Source organism: Sander lucioperca, chromosome 1 (genome assembly GCF_008315115.2).
Source record: "Sander lucioperca isolate FBNREF2018 chromosome 1, SLUC_FBN_1.2, whole genome shotgun sequence".
Lineage (NCBI taxonomy): Eukaryota > Metazoa > Chordata > Actinopteri > Perciformes > Percidae > Sander > Sander lucioperca.
Window position 1 is genome coordinate 32625098 of NC_050173.1, and position 19791 is coordinate 32644888.

At 39.2% G+C, this 19791-nt stretch overlaps 1 protein-coding gene and 1 long non-coding RNA gene across 7 annotated transcripts; one reads left to right on the forward strand and one right to left on the reverse strand.

Annotated features, from left to right (window-relative positions):
• Positions 1-2543: 2543 nt before the first annotated feature.
• cabp2b (calcium binding protein 2b) lies at positions 2544-15942 on the reverse strand. 6 transcript variants are annotated; one of them, XM_036002551.1, is made up of 8 exons: positions 8124-8494; positions 7988-8070; positions 7097-7282; positions 5825-5855; positions 5572-5706; positions 4876-4985; positions 3051-3198; positions 2544-2957 (listed from the first exon to the last, which is right to left on the reverse strand). In XM_036002551.1, the coding sequence occupies exons 2-8, from the start codon at positions 8024-8026 to the stop codon at positions 2932-2934; spliced, it is 675 nt and encodes a 224-aa protein (XP_035858444.1). In that variant the 5' UTR covers positions 8027-8070; positions 8124-8494; the 3' UTR covers positions 2544-2931. The 6 variants fall into 6 exon arrangements, with proteins under 6 accessions (XP_035858444.1, XP_031159358.1, XP_031159359.1 ...); XM_031303498.2 differs by lacking the exons at positions 7097-7282; positions 7988-8070; positions 8124-8494 and adding exons at positions 14399-14674; positions 15339-15942; XM_031303499.2 differs by lacking the exon at positions 8124-8494 and having other exon boundaries at positions 7988-8097.
• Positions 10254-13738, forward strand: LOC118495360. Its single transcript, XR_004897733.1, has 3 exons — positions 10254-10403; positions 13332-13463; positions 13623-13738. It is a non-coding gene; the product is annotated as an uncharacterized LOC118495360 (long non-coding RNA).
• Positions 15943-19791: the final 3849 nt, after the last annotated feature.

Sequence of the window (19791 nt, forward strand, 5' to 3'; positions counted from 1 at the left end):
TGTAGCTAACATGCTGTTGAAGCTATCCTGTGAGCCTTGGTATGAATGGCATGGTGTTCTCAACGCGTAGCAAAAAGATCTTAGGTCCAGACATTAGTTCTCTTTGGGTGGTGTTCCCGTTTATTATAAAGGTAGAAAAAGGGTATTTCACATAAAATAGTACTTCACCCAGTGGTGATTACTAAAGTGCTGTGGCTTATTGTCGGTGGAGTGGGTACTCGCTCGGCTGCGGTAAGAACCGTGTGTTCCCCGCCATCCACACCTTTCCCTCACTGATTGCCACAACTGTAGATATACCTAATTCACAGTGACATACCACACCCAATGCAATACTCCCCCAAGTGGCTAAAATAAGTATTAACTAAATTAATCTAACCAAAAAAGTGGATATAAATGGCTCCTACACATGCTAAATGCTAAAATGCTCATGGTGGATCCTCCAGCAGTGAGGGTGTGTGAGGACTTTCTGCTGTTTGTGCCTGTTAATCCCTGCAGAGCCTCCTTCATCTTAAAATGTTTGAACACTTTGAGAAGCGTAGTGGGACCAGAGAGGCTCAGTGGACTGGTTATATAATGCACTGAGAATAAACGAGCACAGAAGTTGAACCTAGAGCAGACTGAGGAGGACTTCGTGGTGCACAAGAAAGTTCAGACAGATGAGTACAACAACACACTTTTCTGGTGTTTATCAACGTAGTGTTGTGTGTGCGTGTGTAGGGGAGACCGGGGTTGGTTGGCACACAGCTATTTTCTGGTCCTTCAGACACAAACAAAAATGTAAATCTTTGCTTTCTTGACTTGCACTTATCTAATGTTACTATGTTGAAAACATCTGAAAGTCACTGACTTTTTTGGTGAGGGTAACATTTCATGTTTAAATAAACAAAACATTTAAAAGGAAAATGTGTTCTAGTTAATAGACATTGGAATCAGCTATATTTTGATATAATATTTGAAAGTCTGGGATGAGTGATGGCAGCTAGCTAATTCCATCACAAAGTTGGGTCAAATGTGAGTGGGGTTGGTTGTGCCAACGATAGTTTTCGTGTTCATTAACTTGTAACTGTTACTGTATATTTAGTCTGGGTATTTTAAGAGGCTAATTAATTATTAATTATTATTATCTTGAATGGTCAGTGGCAAAAGTAAATAGACATTCCTACTGATAAATTGCTTAAATGTTGTTTGGTTTTAAAAAGGGGCAGATATTCTATTAAATGTTAATGTTTTCTGGTTCTTGTTTGAATTAAATGTTCAACCAAACTGTTTCTATTTCTTGCTTCATTTTTTGTAATTATAGCATGTCAACATTGTGCCAACCAACTCTGTGATGATGCTACCTTAACTAGCTTAGCACGACACCGGCATAACCATATGGCAGGGGTCTTCAACATTTTTCAAGCCGAGGACCCCTTAACTGAAAGAACGACGGAGCAGGGACCCCATACTACATATATTGTAGAAAATGAAGTTGCATATTAAACTGGGCCTACAATATCATGTGGGCCGCTTAAAACCTTTTATACATATCTTTTTTGCATAGAATACTAAGATATTAAAATAGCCAGTTCATTTTTAACATGATTTTATATATCATGTTTTAATGTTAAACATACATGTAGCGCTGTGAATCCTTATACTGTATCTGGGGATGGCCTTAGTGACATCCTTACCTATAGGCCAGTAAACCTATCATCAGTGGGGATTCATATTTGATAATAATATGTTGGATTCATTTTAGGACTTTTTAATTTTTGAAAAAAACTTAAAAAGCATAACAATAATTTGGAGGCCCCCCTGCATTGACTCTGAGGACCCCCTAGGAGTCACAGACCCCCTGTTGAAGATCCCTGCCATAGGGCATAACACATCCAATTTTCTGACCGAACTGTTGGCAGTCTATTTGCATTGTGGGTAATGTGTGCACCAGATTTGGACAAGGAAGATGAATGTATGGATGGCTGTGTAATATCTCTGGTTCTGCTGTATCGATTTTGATCCTCCTTTTTTTAACTGTCCATCGTGAGTCAGACGGTGTTATAAGTGCTAAATCGTTGGAGACCTCTTTTAACCAAAATTTAATTTTGATAAGCAGCTCCTTATACTCATGCAGCATATTAGTTATTGTTTGCAACAAATAAAAGGTATTATAGGTAACCTAAACATTTAAAAAAAACAACTTTCATGTTTACATTTGACTTAAATTATGAAACTTTTTGTTTATATATTTATTAGGAAAATGTGATGTTTATGCATGCCTTCTGACTTGTTTGGATCAGTTGGTCCTCTTAATATTTTCCTACACACTATGTTTACCTCACCACAAACAGTGCATGTTCTTCTTGAATCCCCTTTTTAGCCTTGAAGCCTCTCTCTTGCCAAGTCACGATTCAACAAATCATTTCACCATCAATGAACTGTATGCAGTTCAAGTTATAAAATATCCAAAAAGTCCATATTTACGGACTGGTTATTTAATGATGGGATTGTATGTCACATCCTACACAAGTTTACCTGGTTGGAATAATTTGACCAACCATCCAATTTTTGTACGTTTCTTTAATTAACAAAATAATTTGTTCACAGTTTAACAAACAAGATGTTACACTCAAAGCTCAAACATTGATATACAAAAAAATACATCTAAAAAACCCAAAGTCATAAATGTTGTCTGTGAAGCGTTTGATATGATAAAGTGCTTTATCTTTGTGTTGCACCTGGAGGTCAGATGTAGATAGTCATGTTAGTTGTAGGCTGGATACTATTTGTCTATTCAAAGCATATATATATGTTTTTTTCAGTATTCAATATAAAAATACAATTTTAGATGTGTGCTCATACGAGCAGATGAAGGATGTCCACTATGATGTAGTGTGTTCTCTAATCCAGCAGTTGCATAATGTCTGTCTATCCATCCGACATGTGGGCGGCTCAGCGGGACATCATTCGAACAAACTCTAAAAAAAAAAAAAAGACAAGAGAAAGGAGGAAGATGAGGATGAATGTAGTTGCCCAAAAGATCCCATAAAGTCAAATAGAATTTCTCTCACCCTCAAAGTCCACCAGACCGTCTCCGTTGAGGTCGACATCTCGGAGGATCTCGTTAATCTCTCTGTTGGTCACTTGTTCTCCCATCAGCTTCTTCATGGCTTCACGTAGCTCAATTAAACTGATCTGGCCGTCACCATTAGAGTCAAACTGGAAACGAGAGAGACAGATGCTAAGGATCACATGTATATCAAACTGAATACACAGGGACATTTTTAAGAAATAGCCTACAGTAGTTTGCTTTCAATGCAGCCTGCATTGTAATCTCTGACTGTGTCAAACCACCACTGGTTGGCACCAAAGTGAGACATTTTCGAATCTTTCACATTGTGCCCTCATGACCCACTTTGGAAGCTGAAAGAAATTCACATAAGTGGTTGATCAATCAGCGACAACAGGAGGAAGCTACAGTACAAACAAAAGGAGGTTAAGTTTTTGATTAATTGAAATAACATAATTTCTTTTCATTTATTTCTGTTGCACCAATTTAAATTGAAAGGTAAACTTTTCTTCGTTGTCAAACGTCTGAACATTTTTCTTTCTGTATAATTTCTTTAATCTTTTTCATCTTGTCGATTTTATTCCCTTGAAAATGAGTTTGTTATTTTAAAAATGTGACAAGGGGGGGCCTTATATAAGCTGAAGCTTCCCTTACCCTTTGGTTACGACCAATAAATTCATTCATTCAAATTCATTCATTCATTCATTCAACATCTTGTACTTTCCATTTTGTTTTCTCTCTGAATAACGCTTGCTAAACATACATCTTGTTAGATTTGCATTTGCCAGCATCAGAGAACTCCAGTTTCTTTAAACATGCACAAAATGTGTGCAAATATCTGAACGGCACTTATTATCTCCCACCTGTTGTCCCAATAGACTTTTTTTAAACAGCAGTCATTTAGACTCATCATAGCAGGAAAACATAAGAATTTAAATAAAGGAAACAACACGTGTTGTGAATGGTTTGTTCTCACGATAATTACTACAGCCACGAGAGGTCACCGCCTAACAACAAACGTAAATACTAGTGCTGTCAAACGATTAAAATATTTAATCGCGATTAATCGCATTAATGTCATAGTTAACTCACAATCGCACATTTTTACCTATTCTAAATGTCCCGAGATTTCTTTTTGTCCAATTATTTTTTCTCATTTTAATGCTCTTATCAACATGGAAAAGTGGATCAGCTTGCTTTATGCTTTTGTCGCCTGGCTTTGACGAGGGGGGGGAGAATTCGCATCAGCTGTGTGCTTGGCCATCAAGTGGTATTTCAGACTGGACGTGCTGCGATGATAGCTCAGTTCACAACGACAAAACACACAGATCACGTTGGTCTTGTCAATGGAACCATTTGGCAACTTTTTAAAAGTAAACTTTCCATTCAGAATCTTATTGGCATCCATTTCTGTAATAAAAATAAAGGCTTTTAATCAAAACTTCACAAGCTCTTGCTCCTCTACATGCAAGTGCCTGAAGTTTGCTCTTTTGCACGTTTGAAGATTTTAACCCTTTTTCTTCAAGAGCACCAGCATTTGTTTATGTGCATCCCAAGATTTACCCACTGAGCACCCCACCCCAATATCTTTTTAAACTTGAGTTTATTTATTGTTTCACAGCAAATCAGATTTATAGAACTTTTTATACAGCAGACATTTTGGCTTGTCATAGCAGGAAAGGCACAGGTGTAACTAATCACACTAACGATGGCTAGCAACTATTGCAATGCAGGCAATTAGTGTTCTTAGTTACACCTGTGTTTGATGAGTTAAAATATCTGCTGTGATAAATGAACCGCTTTAAGTAACAAATGTATATGCTGACCTCTCTGAATGCATCTCGTAGTTCTTTGACTCCGATCATGTCTGCTGTCTCTGCCAGCAACTTGGGTCCCATCAGCTCCACAAAGTCCTCAAAGTCCACTTTACCTCCACCTACAACACACAAGTTATATAAACAAAAAAGCCACGTCAGCTCCTGCTCTCTAATCTAATCATCAACTCTCACAGTCATTTCCTCTGATGTCCATGTATCTCCATTCAATTACAACAGTAAAGAGCGTGTTAAATCATTGTTAACCAATTGCATTAACAGTAAACACAAGCTATCCTATTTTATTTTAATCATTTTAAGAAAAATAACCAATGTAGTTAAAACAACTTCCAAGACGTTTCTGCTGCCAACTAGACAGTTCTCCTGTTTTATTTTATTCTTTAAAAAAAAAAAAAAAACTTTTTTCTTTCTTACTGCATTTTGCCTTTATTTGATGGTCACTGTAGAGAAAGACACTAACAAACAGAAAGATAGATAGGGCTCTGACATGCAACAACGGTAGTCTGACCAGGAGTCGAGCCATGGACGTTTCTTGTTTGACCGCGCTCCAGTCTTTACTTTTCTTCTTTTCTGTTTCTATTCTATTCTCTTCTGTCCTATTGCTGGTCTTGTTTCTGTTCCTTTTCTGATCTTTGGGTTCTACTCTGTTCTGTTCTCTTAAATGCTTCAGGTTGCTGTTCCACTCACAGATCTGCTGGCTCAGTTCAATGAGCTCCATCTCTGTCGGCATGTATCCCATGGTCCTCATACACTCCCCCAGGTCGTTGTGACTGATGTAGCCTTTTTTTTTCCTATCAAACTCCACAAACGCCTCGCGGAGCTCTGATAAAATTTTTTTAAAAACAAACAGAAAACATTTTAATATTTTTCAGTCAGTTGTTATATTCACATGTTGTAGAGCAGAAACACTCTTAGGTTTGCTGCAGAGAAATCACCTCACCATCAATCTCCTCTGGTCTCAGCTCTCTGTCCTGTTGGGGGAAGTAGAGACACACATTAGCTTCTCTCTTCATACTTCTCTTGCTGAAAATATTTACAGAGCGTGTTAGTACAGGCATTGTACAGAGATATAAACAGTCAAATTTAAAGCAACATCATTGCAAAAACACCCAGACAACCACTGAACAGGGAAGAGATGCTACACAAACAGAAATGAAAATGAGAGTAATGATTAATGGAGTTTGACTTTATGTGGTGAGGATGGTATAAAATATAAATTGTCCATTTACGTTGCTTCAAATCTGAGCCCATATGTGTTATAGTCAGGATTTTAACATTATTTGCAAATGTAGAGAAGTGATTCATATGCTTTAGTTGTTAGTTGTTATTACATACAAACCCAGTGCATCTCCAAATGAATAACAGAGTCTAAACCTATTTGGATTAAATTGTACACAGCATTATGATATATATGCTGTCTTGTATATAGCACTTAAGCTCGCACGCAAGCCCAGTCGTACAAAAGAACACAATGGAAGTTGTGGTTCAGTGCGGAGGACATTAGGCTAAGAGCTGTGGAGAGAAAACAATATGGGACAAATCCTCTGGCATCATTTCATTTCCTTTAGTTGCCCTCAGCCTCAAACCATTCCTCCGGTACTACCTGTGCCGTGATAATACTACCCACGTTGCCCAAGTTTTCTGTATATCATTTGGTTTGTGCTAATTCAATTCAACATATGTTTATTTAGGAAACTGCAACATGTATGCATCCTTTTCAAAATAAATAGTAAAAGTATTTCCAACTAGATGTTGACACAGGGCCCATCTATAAGACAGGGCCTCAAGATAAAAAAAAAGGCAAGAGACACCTTAAGGTCCTTTTCATTTCAGTTTACATTGTCATTTAGTGTTGCATTACTTTTTATCTTCTGGGGGACTTTTCTGGAGCCCAGGGGCAGTCGCCCACTTCCACTGCCTGGTTGGAAATTCAGCCTTGACCTCCAATCATCCTGTGCCTCATCACATTCGGGAGTTAACCTCCACAAAGCCGGTCAATCATTTTCTATGGAAATGAATGATCGACCCCTCTGAGTATGTGCTGTGCCAGCAGATTTGATCGTCTGACCCGGATCAGTGATGGGATGACACAGCTGGTGTGGTGGAGAGCAGGAGGATTCAACCACGATGCAGGGATGAAAATGAATCGACACAAGTGGACAAAGTTGAACCGGGGGCTTGTGTGAGGACCACAGTGTGTTCTGTTACATACGAGTGTCTGTGAAAAGCCATGTTTAAGGAAGATGCAGGCCGGGCCCACGATGTTGTGCAGCATGTTGCAGTTCTTCACCAGCGTACAGAAGGGATCGTTGAACGGCTTATCCTCCACGTCCTGATCCTCCTCTCCCTCCTGGCCTACTGCCCTCACCTTACCCCTGAGGGACCCATCCATTACTCCCTTTAGAGGCAGACCAGGCTGTTATTTCACCATTGCAATCCTCAGTCATGCACTGTCTGCATTCACATGTAAGACATAGTAATACATTTCAAGGAACCCCCAGGAACCCAGTGTTTTCTAGTCACACACAGTAAGTCTGGATTACATAAAATGATTATTGTTTTAAGGCAGTCCACTCACATCAGCTATTATCCTTACTGTAAAACATGTTTTGATCTCAACATTCCCCTTATGTCTCCATCCTGCTGACACTTACTGAGGTAATTATGGTAACCGTCTGGTCTAATGACTAACATCTTGTGTCAGTATGTAACACTGTTACAGTAAGAAATTGCACAGTGTGTCCTGGATGAACATTTAGAATAATAATAAAGTTTTCTTGCAACTCCCCATTAAAGGAAACGTGTATTAGAACAACCAGTGCTGCAATCACTGTTTCCTCCATTTAAAAAAATAAATAAAAGTTTTACAATTATTAAAACTATTATCCAGGGATTAAATAATTAAAGCAAGTTGTGAAGAAAGTTTCGAAAGCTGGTAAGTGGTCTTTTGAACTATTATTTTATGCTTTTCCCAGATGACAAGAATGAACTTCTTTGCTCAAAGTTGCTGAGATGTTTTATAATCAATCACACAATCAAACGTACACAGATGCAAAATAGTAAAAGTGTGAATTATTAAGTGCAAGAGACAAAGTGCTCTTACCTTCTTCATTTTGTCTTTCGGATTGGTGCAGTTGCCCATTACCCAACCTTCCCTGGTCAACAGCTGCCAAAAATGTCCCTTTTCTCTCTCTCTCTCTCTCTCTCTCTCTCTCTCTCTCTCTCTCTCTCTCTCTCTCTCTCTCTCTGATCTTATTTGTCTGTTTTTATCTCTTCTCTCTCTGCTCTCCTCTCTCTGGACTTCTCAGAAGTCCAGCTCAGGTTAGAGCTCTGACTTTGGTGGAAACTTGTGTCCCATGCTGATTATCAGTTTTCCCATCTGACACAGAGACAGAAAGTAGTAAAACAGCTCTAATCCATGCATGAGCAATCCTGAACGACTGCACCCGTCTCTATACGATCCAAAGTCAAAAGACGTCACCAAACAAAAACAAACTAACCAAACCAAACTGAGCTCTCTACTGGAAGCAGTTTACTGGTGATTCTCTTCGCAGCAGCAGCATCACTGTTGCTTTCTCTTCACACAGATCCACTCTTTTAATCCCCCTCTCTCTTTCTTTTCAGTAGCTCTCGCTCTCTCTCTCTCCTCCCTCTCGTTCACATGTTGCACCAGCAGCATTCAAATGACTTCATCTACAGTATGAGGAGTTTTAGAGGGAGGATTAAGAGATGGATTAATCCCTTCAATTTGAGATTAAACAGGGAGATAGGGTAATGAAAAGAAAAAAATAGAAAGTAACATGATAGAAAAGAAGAAACAAAAAAAGACCCAAAACTGAAGTTATACTTCTTAATTGGTTGAAATAAGCAGCTTTGGTCTTTTAGTGAAAATTACCATATTGTCAAGGATAGATTTCTAAAATAAAAGTGAATAAAAACTAATATCTATCATATTATCAAAACCATGATTTCCATGTTGATTAGATGATACTTAAATTAATAGATATTTGCATTTTCTTTGCCAAAGATTAGACTGGACACTGAGTATTAAAGTGTATATGTAAAACAAAAAAATGTATATTACAGTACAGTATGAAACTGGTACATACATTTTGCATGCCAAAACAAACGCTTGTATAATGTAAAAATTAACTGTGAAATGTGCACAAATATAAATCTATAAAAAAACAGTTAATATGATGCAAAAGACTTGTCTGTGCAGTCCATGGTGGAAAAATCAATCACACTACATATATCTTTAAACTAGAACAGAGGGGATTGATTTTCTTTGTGAGTTATTCTGATTAACTGGGAGATCAAACGCTCCACTGAATAAGAAATGTAATTCTAAAATCAACTGTCAAACGCAAGGTTGTTAGAGTAAAAACACAATTCCTGACAGGTTTTGGAGATACAAAGTTCATCTCTGTGCTGTGAGCTTTACTGTAAGTGTTTCCATGAAGAATTAGAAGTTCAAATCATGCTAAACTTTAAAAACCAAGTGAGCCATTACGCTTCAGCAAATGAGACCCACAGTATCTGTCACACTTGACAAGATGCAACGGCTCAAAGTCCAAAAAGTGCTTTGTGGAGGAAGGTCTGACCTCTTACATCCCAGAACTAGTTTTGTCTAAAATGATCACGACATTGAAGTCACAAGTTGAGGTTATGAGTGCGATGCTAAGTGGTCAGCTGAGCGCGTACAAAGCATCTGTCAACAAATCTCTCCAAAAGCAGATTTGGCATGCTGCTTACTACAGAGCATCCATATGGAGAGCACAGCTTGTGTGTGTGTGTGTGTGTGTGTGTGTGTGTGTGTGTTTGTTTAGCTTTGCATGTTTTTTCTCTAAAATTGAAACACACTATTGTACTAAACAATATAAGATAATAGAATATACTCTAATGTACACCATATAGAAATAGTAAGACAAATAAATGCACATTTGATGGGTGATGTTGTTATTGGTTATGTTAGAAAATGCTAATTTACTACACAGTCTGTATTAAAACAGTTCACTCATAAGTCTTATTGTTGGTCAAATAAAAGTGTTTCTATAATAAAAATCAGTTTTTATGATATAGGCTATCATTTAGTTTTTGATGACTCAAATGTTTTTGTTCACAAGTAATCAATTATACAACAAAAAGCATCTATTCTTCTTCGTAAATGCACGATGGGAAACATTTTTATTGCTGCAAATCAAGGGCGTAACTTTGGCTTTTTAGCAAAATTAATATTTTTAACCTCAAACACTTCAGTCTCTGGTGAATTTTTCTGCAACAATTTGTGACTTTTCTGCATCAATTTATGGTGCAAATGTCTTTATTTATGTAAAGGAAATTATAATAGGTTTTTGGGGTGGGTTGCACTGGCCAGTTTTAATATACTCACACAGGTGTTTTCAATTACTCTGGCTGATTAGAGCTTGTTGCCAGTGCAACAGAAGTAAAAGGAGAGTGGTAGAGATGTCATTCGAGCACAGCCACGGCCACACATGCCTGAGAACAGCTCTAATCAGGTGGGTTAAACAAGAACGTGCAGGACATTTAAAAAAATGATGTGATGGTGTGATTTTGTGAAAGCTCCAGTATTCTCCTCAAATAAGACAAGATGCGTGGTCTGAACTGATTTTCTCATAAATCTGTTTGGATTTAAATGTCAAATGATCTTCCTAAAACGAAACATAATGGTGACATCTCTTTCCGTTTGGTCAATATTCTGTTGCAATCATCAGCAGTCACCACTGGAGGCCACTTTAGGACAGTCAGGTCTAATGTAGCTGAGTGTTATCTGACAGCTGCTGCAGTGAAGATTTGAGACAGTAATAATACAACCCCTATTTTTTGCAGAACCTCCTGGCAGATTGTGCAGCTTAAGAGTAATGCCCACTGTAATTTAAAACGTACCCGGAAAAGGTTCTTAAGTAGAAACAGACCGTTTGGACTTTAACACTTTAATTGTGGGTGATTTGGTGGGCATGCAGACAGATATGAGCGCTGTCAGTGGGTATAATAAGACTACAGTATCTTTCACTAATCTGATCCTCATGTAAGAGATCAGAAATTACATTTGCTCCCAGCCTGCTACAATATGTTTTGCTGCTAGTGACACTGACAAGGCACTAAGTCAGGTTTCTTTCAATAAAGCAGATCCACAAAGTCTTGGCTTAAGTGTAATTTAGATTTCATGGAAATATTTTTACGTAAGAAGACAAAACATAACAAATTAAGTACACGGACAGTGGACTAACTCAAACAAACCCTCATCACATACTTTAGCATCAAATAAATCATATTGTGCACCTTCAAACTTCTCCAGAAGACTGAATTTGAAAATGTGCATGCAAATTCACAGCAAAAGTTAGTTTAAAAACATTACATCTTTAAATATTTTATATACAAAAGTCACATTGCGAGCTGCATGAGCATGTTTAATTATTTATCCTGTGTGAAACCAAAATACTGTCTAATGTAATGGAGGTCCTCACATCTCAACTTCAAATGACATCTGAAGCATGAAGTGACACATGAGGTCAGATCATATTTAAAAACCTACTCGTGTTTTTTGACATCACGATTGTGTTTTCCCTGAGGTTCCTTTGATGGGAAAAAGTTTCAAATGCTAGCAAGTTCAGTCCAACTCCAAACAAAAATACTCCCATCAATCAAACCGTCTGCTCATATCCACCACCTATTAACGACTAAAACATATCTCTAAGTATATATATATAAATAAATTCCAATTAGTTACATTCAAACTCTAAACAACATAACTTTATCAACCAAATTAACTTTGTCTTTCTGTGAGGTCCTTCATAATATAACAAAACTGACACCAGCGGCTGTATGAATAACCCGAGACACAACCAATACCATTAAGCCTGATTAATTACCAGGCTGATTCTCTCTTGCTGATGGTTCCAGTTAATCACGCCAATGAGATGCTGTTGGGTGTCTGTGTGCGTACGTGCGTGTGTGTTTTTGCATGATGCATGCACACAAACACACTCAGGCTTATTTATGTTACTGGGTTTCCGTTTTGATTACTTTACATTTGCTTGTATCCAGGTACAGCATTGGATTACTGTCACAGTAGTAGTTGTAGGATTTTAGCACCACACACTAACCGTGTGTGTGTGTGTGTGTGTGTGTGTGCGTGCAATACTCGGGTAATGTGACTCTGTCCTTTCTTTTGGACTCGGTGTACTCTCCTGCAACTGTCCCAAACCTGTGTGTGTGAGAGAGTGTATGTGTGAGCAGGTAGACATACTGTATCATGTACTGATCTGGTGTCAGATGTGCATCAGCTGGTGTCTAGTGACGTGAGCTGTCATTCAGAGAAAGACTAGAAGAGACGGAATAGATGGAGCATGACAGGAGTAGACTAGAAGAGACGGAATAGATGGAGCATGAAAGGAGTAGAAGGAAGAAGTATTCGGATAGAAATACAGCGATGTAAAAATTCTCCATTACAAGTTAAAGTCCTACATAAAAGTACAGGTACTAAAGAAGGTATTATCAGCAACACTGTTGGTGTCATATGTCAGATTATTAGATTATCAGTACTGATGCATAAATGTGGAAGAAGCATGTTAATGTAGTTGATCAAGGTAGATTGAGTTTTAACTACTTTATATAATATTGAGAAATGTAATCAATTAAAATTGATCATATTTTATATGTTGATCATATGTTTGGATTTGAAATATTTTTGTTAAAAGTAATATAGTCAAATAAATGTATTGGAGGAAAAAGTGCACATTTCCCTGTGAAATATAGTAGAGTAGGAGTAGCATAAAATAGAAATACTCAAGTGAACTACAAGTTAAAATTGTACGTAAGTACTACTTCACCACCTCAGCAGATATTGTTTGCAGTGGTGAAAATAATCAATGAATAATAAATGGACGTGGGTTTAAATGACGTTATTATTTGGAAATATGAGCTCAACTAACTACTGTGAACAACAACTTAAAGTTTGTCTTTATATCCCTATAATTAGTACCACATTATGTTGACTTTTAGTTTATTTAATTTTTAAGTTAGGTACTTGCCTAGATGAGCTCATAGTGCAGAGCAGTCCTGTCTGCTTTGCATTCACTAAACATACTAATAATAAAACTATCATATAAATAAACCCATATTTAAATAACTCAAGTATGTCATGAGCAAAAACAATACATCTACAGTTCACAAGTGAAATAACCTAAACACATTCAAATGTGCAAAATGGTGATTACATAGAAAACCAGACGCAAAATGTACCTTAAAGTGCCAAAAGTCTACCAATCAATAGTCCAATCTTTTAAAGCAGTTATATTTGAAACCGTTGTCTCGGTGAAGTCACATTCTGATGTAATTTGTGTAACTGAGCTTGTTTTATGAAACATAATTTTAAGATGATGAGACTGTGCGAGCCTCTTCAAGCTCCATCTGTTTGATTTCAGTTCAGCACTATGTGGGGGCTGAGGGTCTCGCTGTCTGTGACCTGCTGTCTGTTACAAACAAGCTTCATCCTCTCATGCACCGGTTGACAAAGTGAGGTTCAGGGACCCCGAGGCACCCTCCAGTGAAACAAGGTAAAGATACATTTTCTCTTCTCTTCAGACTTTGCCAACATGCTCCTCTCTCCCACTCAATCAGCCAATCTCTCTAATTTTGGCTCACTTGCATCACCACTGACATCACATTTCTTTTTTTTCCTTTTTCTATATTGATTTTTCTCCTTCTAACCTAAGCCACGCTCATCATCATCAACCCCCCTTCAGAGTTTGCTGACATGATCAGGTGCACTCTTTCTTCATGTCGAAAAATAAAATAAAAAACAGAATGACTCACAAGCTGAGATCAGAAACAGGAAGCAGGTGGGGCTTTAACTTTGGTTTAATCTCTTTTGATTTTATTGTCATACACAAAGCCACCACTTTCTCACACCATGATCCTACATGTCTGACCATGGGGTGACAGATGCTGTGATGTCGTAGCCTACTGTGCTGTGTCGTGTTTCACTGCTTACCATGGGAGTGATGGGATGTGATGCGATACTGAGATAAGGTGTTCATCAGATCTCTGGCTGACTATGGCCATATCTGTTACGGATTACTCTGTCGTAATGTTTCCCAAAGTAAAGGAGCTTAAATCCTCTCAAACACACGCTATCTCCATCCTTAGCTTAGCCCTCGTGCTTTGCTGCTCCCGCCATCTCCAGAAGAATTTAGGGTTAAACGGGAAGGCAGAATGGTTAATGTTGTTGTTGCAGCTTAATGCCCTTCTGCCATATGAGATCAAAGAGGTCAGGGTTGTGAGAAAGACAGATATTTACAAAAACTGGACCACTGCCAGGCTTTCAATTTGAATTGGAGGCTTAGGGTTTTAAAAGAAGCCGGTAATCTGATGCAGTGCATGAAACACACACATGAACCCACAAAAGTGTCAGACACACAAAGTTGAACTTATGAGTCACACACACACACACACACACACACACACACACACTGTAGCAGATGGTTCCTACCTGTCCAAACACAGAGTCCACGATGGGTAGCAGGTCGACAGGCTCCCCGTCCTCCTCATTCTGCCTCTCTCTCCCCTGTGGTCCCTCCATCTCCTCCAGCTCCTCCTCCAGTGTCTTTCTGTCCTCAGCGGCCGCCGCTGTCGTCTGGGGGAACTGACCGAATTTCTGGTGGCGAGGAAGCTGAGCTGTAGCAGTTTGAACCTCTCCAACGCCACCTCCCTGCTCGTTGGTTCGCTTCTTCTGCTTCTCCATCTTCTTCTTGATGGCGGCCTGCACCTGAGGGGGAAGGGGGGGGGGGGGGGGGCAGAGACATATTTTGACATATTTAGTGGTGTACATAGATGCAAAATATGGTTAGAAGTAGTTCCTGTGTCTTGACATAAATACTATTGTCTTTTATTGTGAAGCACTTTACGTCCGTTACGTTCGTTACGTCTGCTCTAAAAAGGTGCTCTATAAATAAACGTAACTTACTTTAATTGCCTACAAAAAAACAATGCACCGTGTTATTCTAATCATGTTTCACCAACATGTCAACTTGTCATGGAATACATTACAGAAATAATCTAACAGGGTTAGACCTAGGACAAATTTCTCAACCAACAAAAGGTCATTTACAGTAATTTAGTTTATCGGAAAACATTTCACCAATAATGGAGACACATGTTTTTCACTAGACAGCAATCATTCATCATTTACATCAATTACACTTCAATAACTTTAAGTTACCATATCTTGGAATTGATTTTGGTGGACAAACAATCATATAGTCATGCAAAATTAAATTAATGTAAATGTCTTTTTGTGCATACAGTACAGTTGCATATTTGCACACAGAAAAGCATCAGAAGGTGTGTTATGAAGAGAGGACAGCTTGACACATAAATACCTTGATCACATATACATATTTACATACATTTAGACACCCGTATTCACGCACCTGTTTTGCACTCCTCTCCTGTGGCGCACTCATCGCTCCAGCACCGCCTCCTACGGCGGACGGCTCTCGAATGATCATGAACATCTTGGTGTCACAGGCTCACATACACTCTCTCTCTCCCTCACTCGCCCTCCCCCTCCCTCACCCTCTCTCGTGCCTCTTCCCTGCTCTCCTCTCTTCTGCAGAAGCTCTTGTTGTATTTTATGTGCTAAAATTCCCTACAAAGTCAACTATAAAAGATTTAAAAAATGGTTTAGAATTTGGCTGTTGATAAAGTGAAAGTCTTTCCTTTGTTCCAGGTAAACGAAAGGAGAACGAATAAAGTAGTTCAAGGAAAAACAATAACTCAAATCTTCTTCTACTTCCTCCTCTCTGTCCTTGTATTTCCTCCAGTTTTTTATACTCAGTGTTTCACCGTGCTCCTGTCCATATCTCTCTCTTGGTGCGTTCAGGTGAGGAGGTTTTTATCTTCAACTGTTGTCTTGGCTTCTGGGATTGAGTTCCTGCACCTCTGCCCCCGCTCGCTATCTCTTGGTCCTTTAGGTGACACTCTATACCTCCTGCGCTTTACCTCTCTCACGTTATCTACCTGTAACACATCGACTTCTCTCTCTCCTTTTCTTCCTCCCCTTCCTCCACCTTTCCCCCTTCATCACAGGTGAACACTCCTCCTTCTGTCATCTATTTCTGGTCTTGTATTTATTTTTTTGTCCTCCCATCATTGTCTCTTTCAATCTTTCTTTATTTCCCTCCAACAGTAATCCTCATTGCTCTACATGCTTTCTCCTCTTCCCAGTCTCTCTGTCAATCTATCCGCCCTCAATCCCCTGTCATATTTGGAGACTTTTTGTAATACAAATTGGATTCTTTTGGAGGTTCCCAGGTCAGCTATTCATTACATGTCAGGGAGCGATAGAAAGAGAACGAGGGGTACAACAAACTCAGCAGCTATGTAATGATAATGATGAAAGACTAGCCTATAACACATCCCCTCAATGTTGTCCTGCATGTATAATCCGATCCAGCAAGCATGGCTGAGCGCACACACATGCACACACAGGTGAGCATGTCACCACTGACCTCTATTTTTAGACATGAATGATCATACAAGCATGAAAGCATGTCACTGTGGTTTTCAGCTTTCTGAAACAGCTGTATAGCTTTGTAGCTTTTGTATTAAGCACCTGATTCCACTAAAAGCTTCTACAAAAAAACATGAATTTGTTTCCCCTACTTCCAGTCAAAAACAGGGACATTGGCAGGTGATCAGAATCAGAATCAGAAAGGGCTTTATTGCCATGTATGTTTTTTACACATACAAGGAATTTGTCTTGGTGTTGTTGGTGCATGTCACACATTCTCTAAATATAAGAATGATAAGAAGAATATAAAGATAAAGGCTCTCACTTTCCCCCCTGTTACGCCTTTAACTGCCTCCCCTGAAATCTCCCTCCATCTCTACCTCTCCCGCTTTCTCTCTCTGCATCTCCTGTTTTAACCTGCATTAAACATTGCAAACTGAAACAGACAGTGACAGTGTATATGTCCAAGACTTAGGGATAATGTACAGCTTGACATCTCTCCAGTTTCTAATGAGGTTTCCATTATTCACTTCAACCCCATCTTTCACCCTCTCTGTCTTTCTTTAGCATCTCTCGTCGTCCCTCTCCTCATCGATTATTGATGGAAGGAAGGGGCAAATTCTCGAGCGGGAGGCAGAAAAGAGATTCATTACAGAAAAAGCTAAGTTACACTGCACTGATGGTTAAATAGAGGGGTTTTATTTTGGGAAAAGATCAGTCATGTGAGAGAGAAAAGATAAAGGATGGATGAACAAGATGAAAAAAGAGATGAGGGGGTGGAATAAATCACAGAATTTTCATGGAGAAAGATTTAAAAAAAGAAAAATAAAACTTTTAAGGAGAACTTCTTCTTTATCTCAGACTTCTCTTTCAACTTGACCCTCACTGAAACCGATCAAAGACAGGGATGAATGACAGAGGGAGTGGCAGCAGAGCGTCTCGTGTTACTGCAGTTTGATCGGCCTGCAATAATATCTAATTACAGATCAGGACAGTTAGAGGAAAGAACTGGACATAATCCTGACAGGTATATGCTTAATTTAGCCTAGCAGTCCATGGTTAATGAATAGGCAGATGACGCACAGAGATTAAATTGATATTGATAAAAGATACGTTTTATTTGGGTCAGACTAATTATTCATTATTACTAATTTATTTGTTTGTAATAGTAGTCACAGATCACTGCCCATTTGGCACGAGGGATCTCATTAACCTTGCCTAACTGGACATTGAAAAAAACACCTTTGTGCGTATTCGTGTCACGTAAACACAAACTCAAACACAGACGACAGGTAATCAAATGATTATCTTGAGAAATCAGGTTCTTGCCTGTGGTGTGAGGTGCTGTGTGTTGAGTTGCATTACATTGTAAAATGTTATCAGAACTCTGTATCTGAGACCTCATCAGCACTTCACACAGGTGTCTCCATGCATCTCTCTCTCTCTCTCTTTCTCTCTTTCTCTCACAAGCTCTCCTGGCTTGGGGTGACTCATTCCAGATGTTTGGGATCTGGATCTTCATCCTCCAGGAAATTCACCCCTTGTCTTTCTTGCCCTGTGTCTATGGTTTCCTTGTCTCTTCTGTTTCTCTACCTGTATTTTTACATTGTAGTATTTCTATTTCTATACCTGTTACGACCCCCTGTATGGGATTTAGGAGGCTGGATCTATTGGCAGAAATGTTATTTAGTTTTCATTAGTGTATAATCACCTAAAACTATGAATAGTTGCGTTTTCGTTATCTTACAATGAACTCTTCATTAGAGGTCTCCACGGGTCTACCTGACAGTAGAACTCGAGATCCGATCCAGGACCCCTACGGGTTCGGATCTACTGTTATACGGTCAACTGGGTCCGGGTCGGGTCCCAATGTATTACCGCAGGTCCCGGGTCTGTTTAACATTATGTGTGATACCGGAGTGGAGATCAGACAGCCTGATCATCATAGAAGTTGATTCTAAACGAGCTGCGTTTGTCATGATCCGTCACCGTGACAGCAAGTGGAATTGGAGCTGAAATAACGAGTGAATTACCAATGCTGTTTCAATCAGCAAGAGCAATAACACAAAACCTAGATGTTTTTTTTACCAACTTTCTTGGAAACAATGGTGGATTACATGCATCATGGTCAGGCACAGGGGAGAAAGCTATGAATGTTACATTAGGTAAGACACAAAGTTTTGTTTTGACAACTTGTAAATTAAAGTGCTCGTATTATGCTCATTTTCGGGTTCATCATTGTATTTAGAGGTTGTACCAGAATAGGTTTATGTGGTTTAATTTTCAGAAAACATCATATTTTTGTTGTACTGCACATTGCTGCAGCTCCTCTTTTCACCCTGTGTATTGAGCTCTCTGTTTTAGCTACAGAGTGAGACCTCTCACTTCTGTACCATCTTTGTTGGGAGACGAACATGCGCAGTAAGTACTGCTAGCTTGTCAGTTGCAGAGTATGAGGGAGTGCCATGCTAGCAGCTAGGCAGGCATTATAACGTGTGTTGCAAAGTGACGCACGTTTGTCATGGAAGTAAAGGCTGGACTACAATAGAGCTGTTTGGAGCAGTTTGTTTTCTGTTGGAGATGGTAAGTCCCTTTTGGGGTGGACTTTGGGCTTTTTCACTTTGTAAACCTATAATGTGCACAAAAAGATAGCTAACACAATAAAAGAAAGGGGAAAAGCCAAAAAGTATAGTATGAGCACTTTAACATGAACTTGTTAATACCAATCAGCTGTGAAATCGGTGCCAATAGGGTCTGTGTCTCCCGGGTCCGTACGCTTTTGAGTCCGTTTGAGTCGCTGCTTTCAAATAATAGACGGATTTGGTTCCGGGTAGTACATTTCTGGGTCTTTTTGGGTCCAGGCATGAATTTTTGGACCTATGAAGACCTCTACCCTTCATAACTATATAGGGAGCAGGTCCTCCTCCATGGAGCCCGCCATGTTGCACCAGCATGTTTCTACAGTTCCCCAGAACCATAGACCGTAAAAATAAGCCTGGAACCCTTATACATCCATGCCCAGAACGGACAAACCACTGACTCTAAAACACTGGCTCTAGAAAGGGCCTTTGGCATTTTTACGTTACCTGAAGACCATCATAGATTCTACTACAAGCTTGGAAAGGGAGGGGCATTACACTGTAAAAATAATGGACGAAGCTTCACTGGCTTGGCCACGTCATCCTGCCCAGCTCCACCCTCTTGTCAAAAATGGTCACATCCGGTTGCAAAAAAGCAAGATGGTGATGCCCCTATCGCAAAATTCAAGGATTCGAAACGGCAGTCCACAGACCAATGGATGACGTCACGGATGCTACGCCCACCATTCTTACAGTCTATGAGGAGGGGTGAGGAAAGGGGTATTCAGTTGG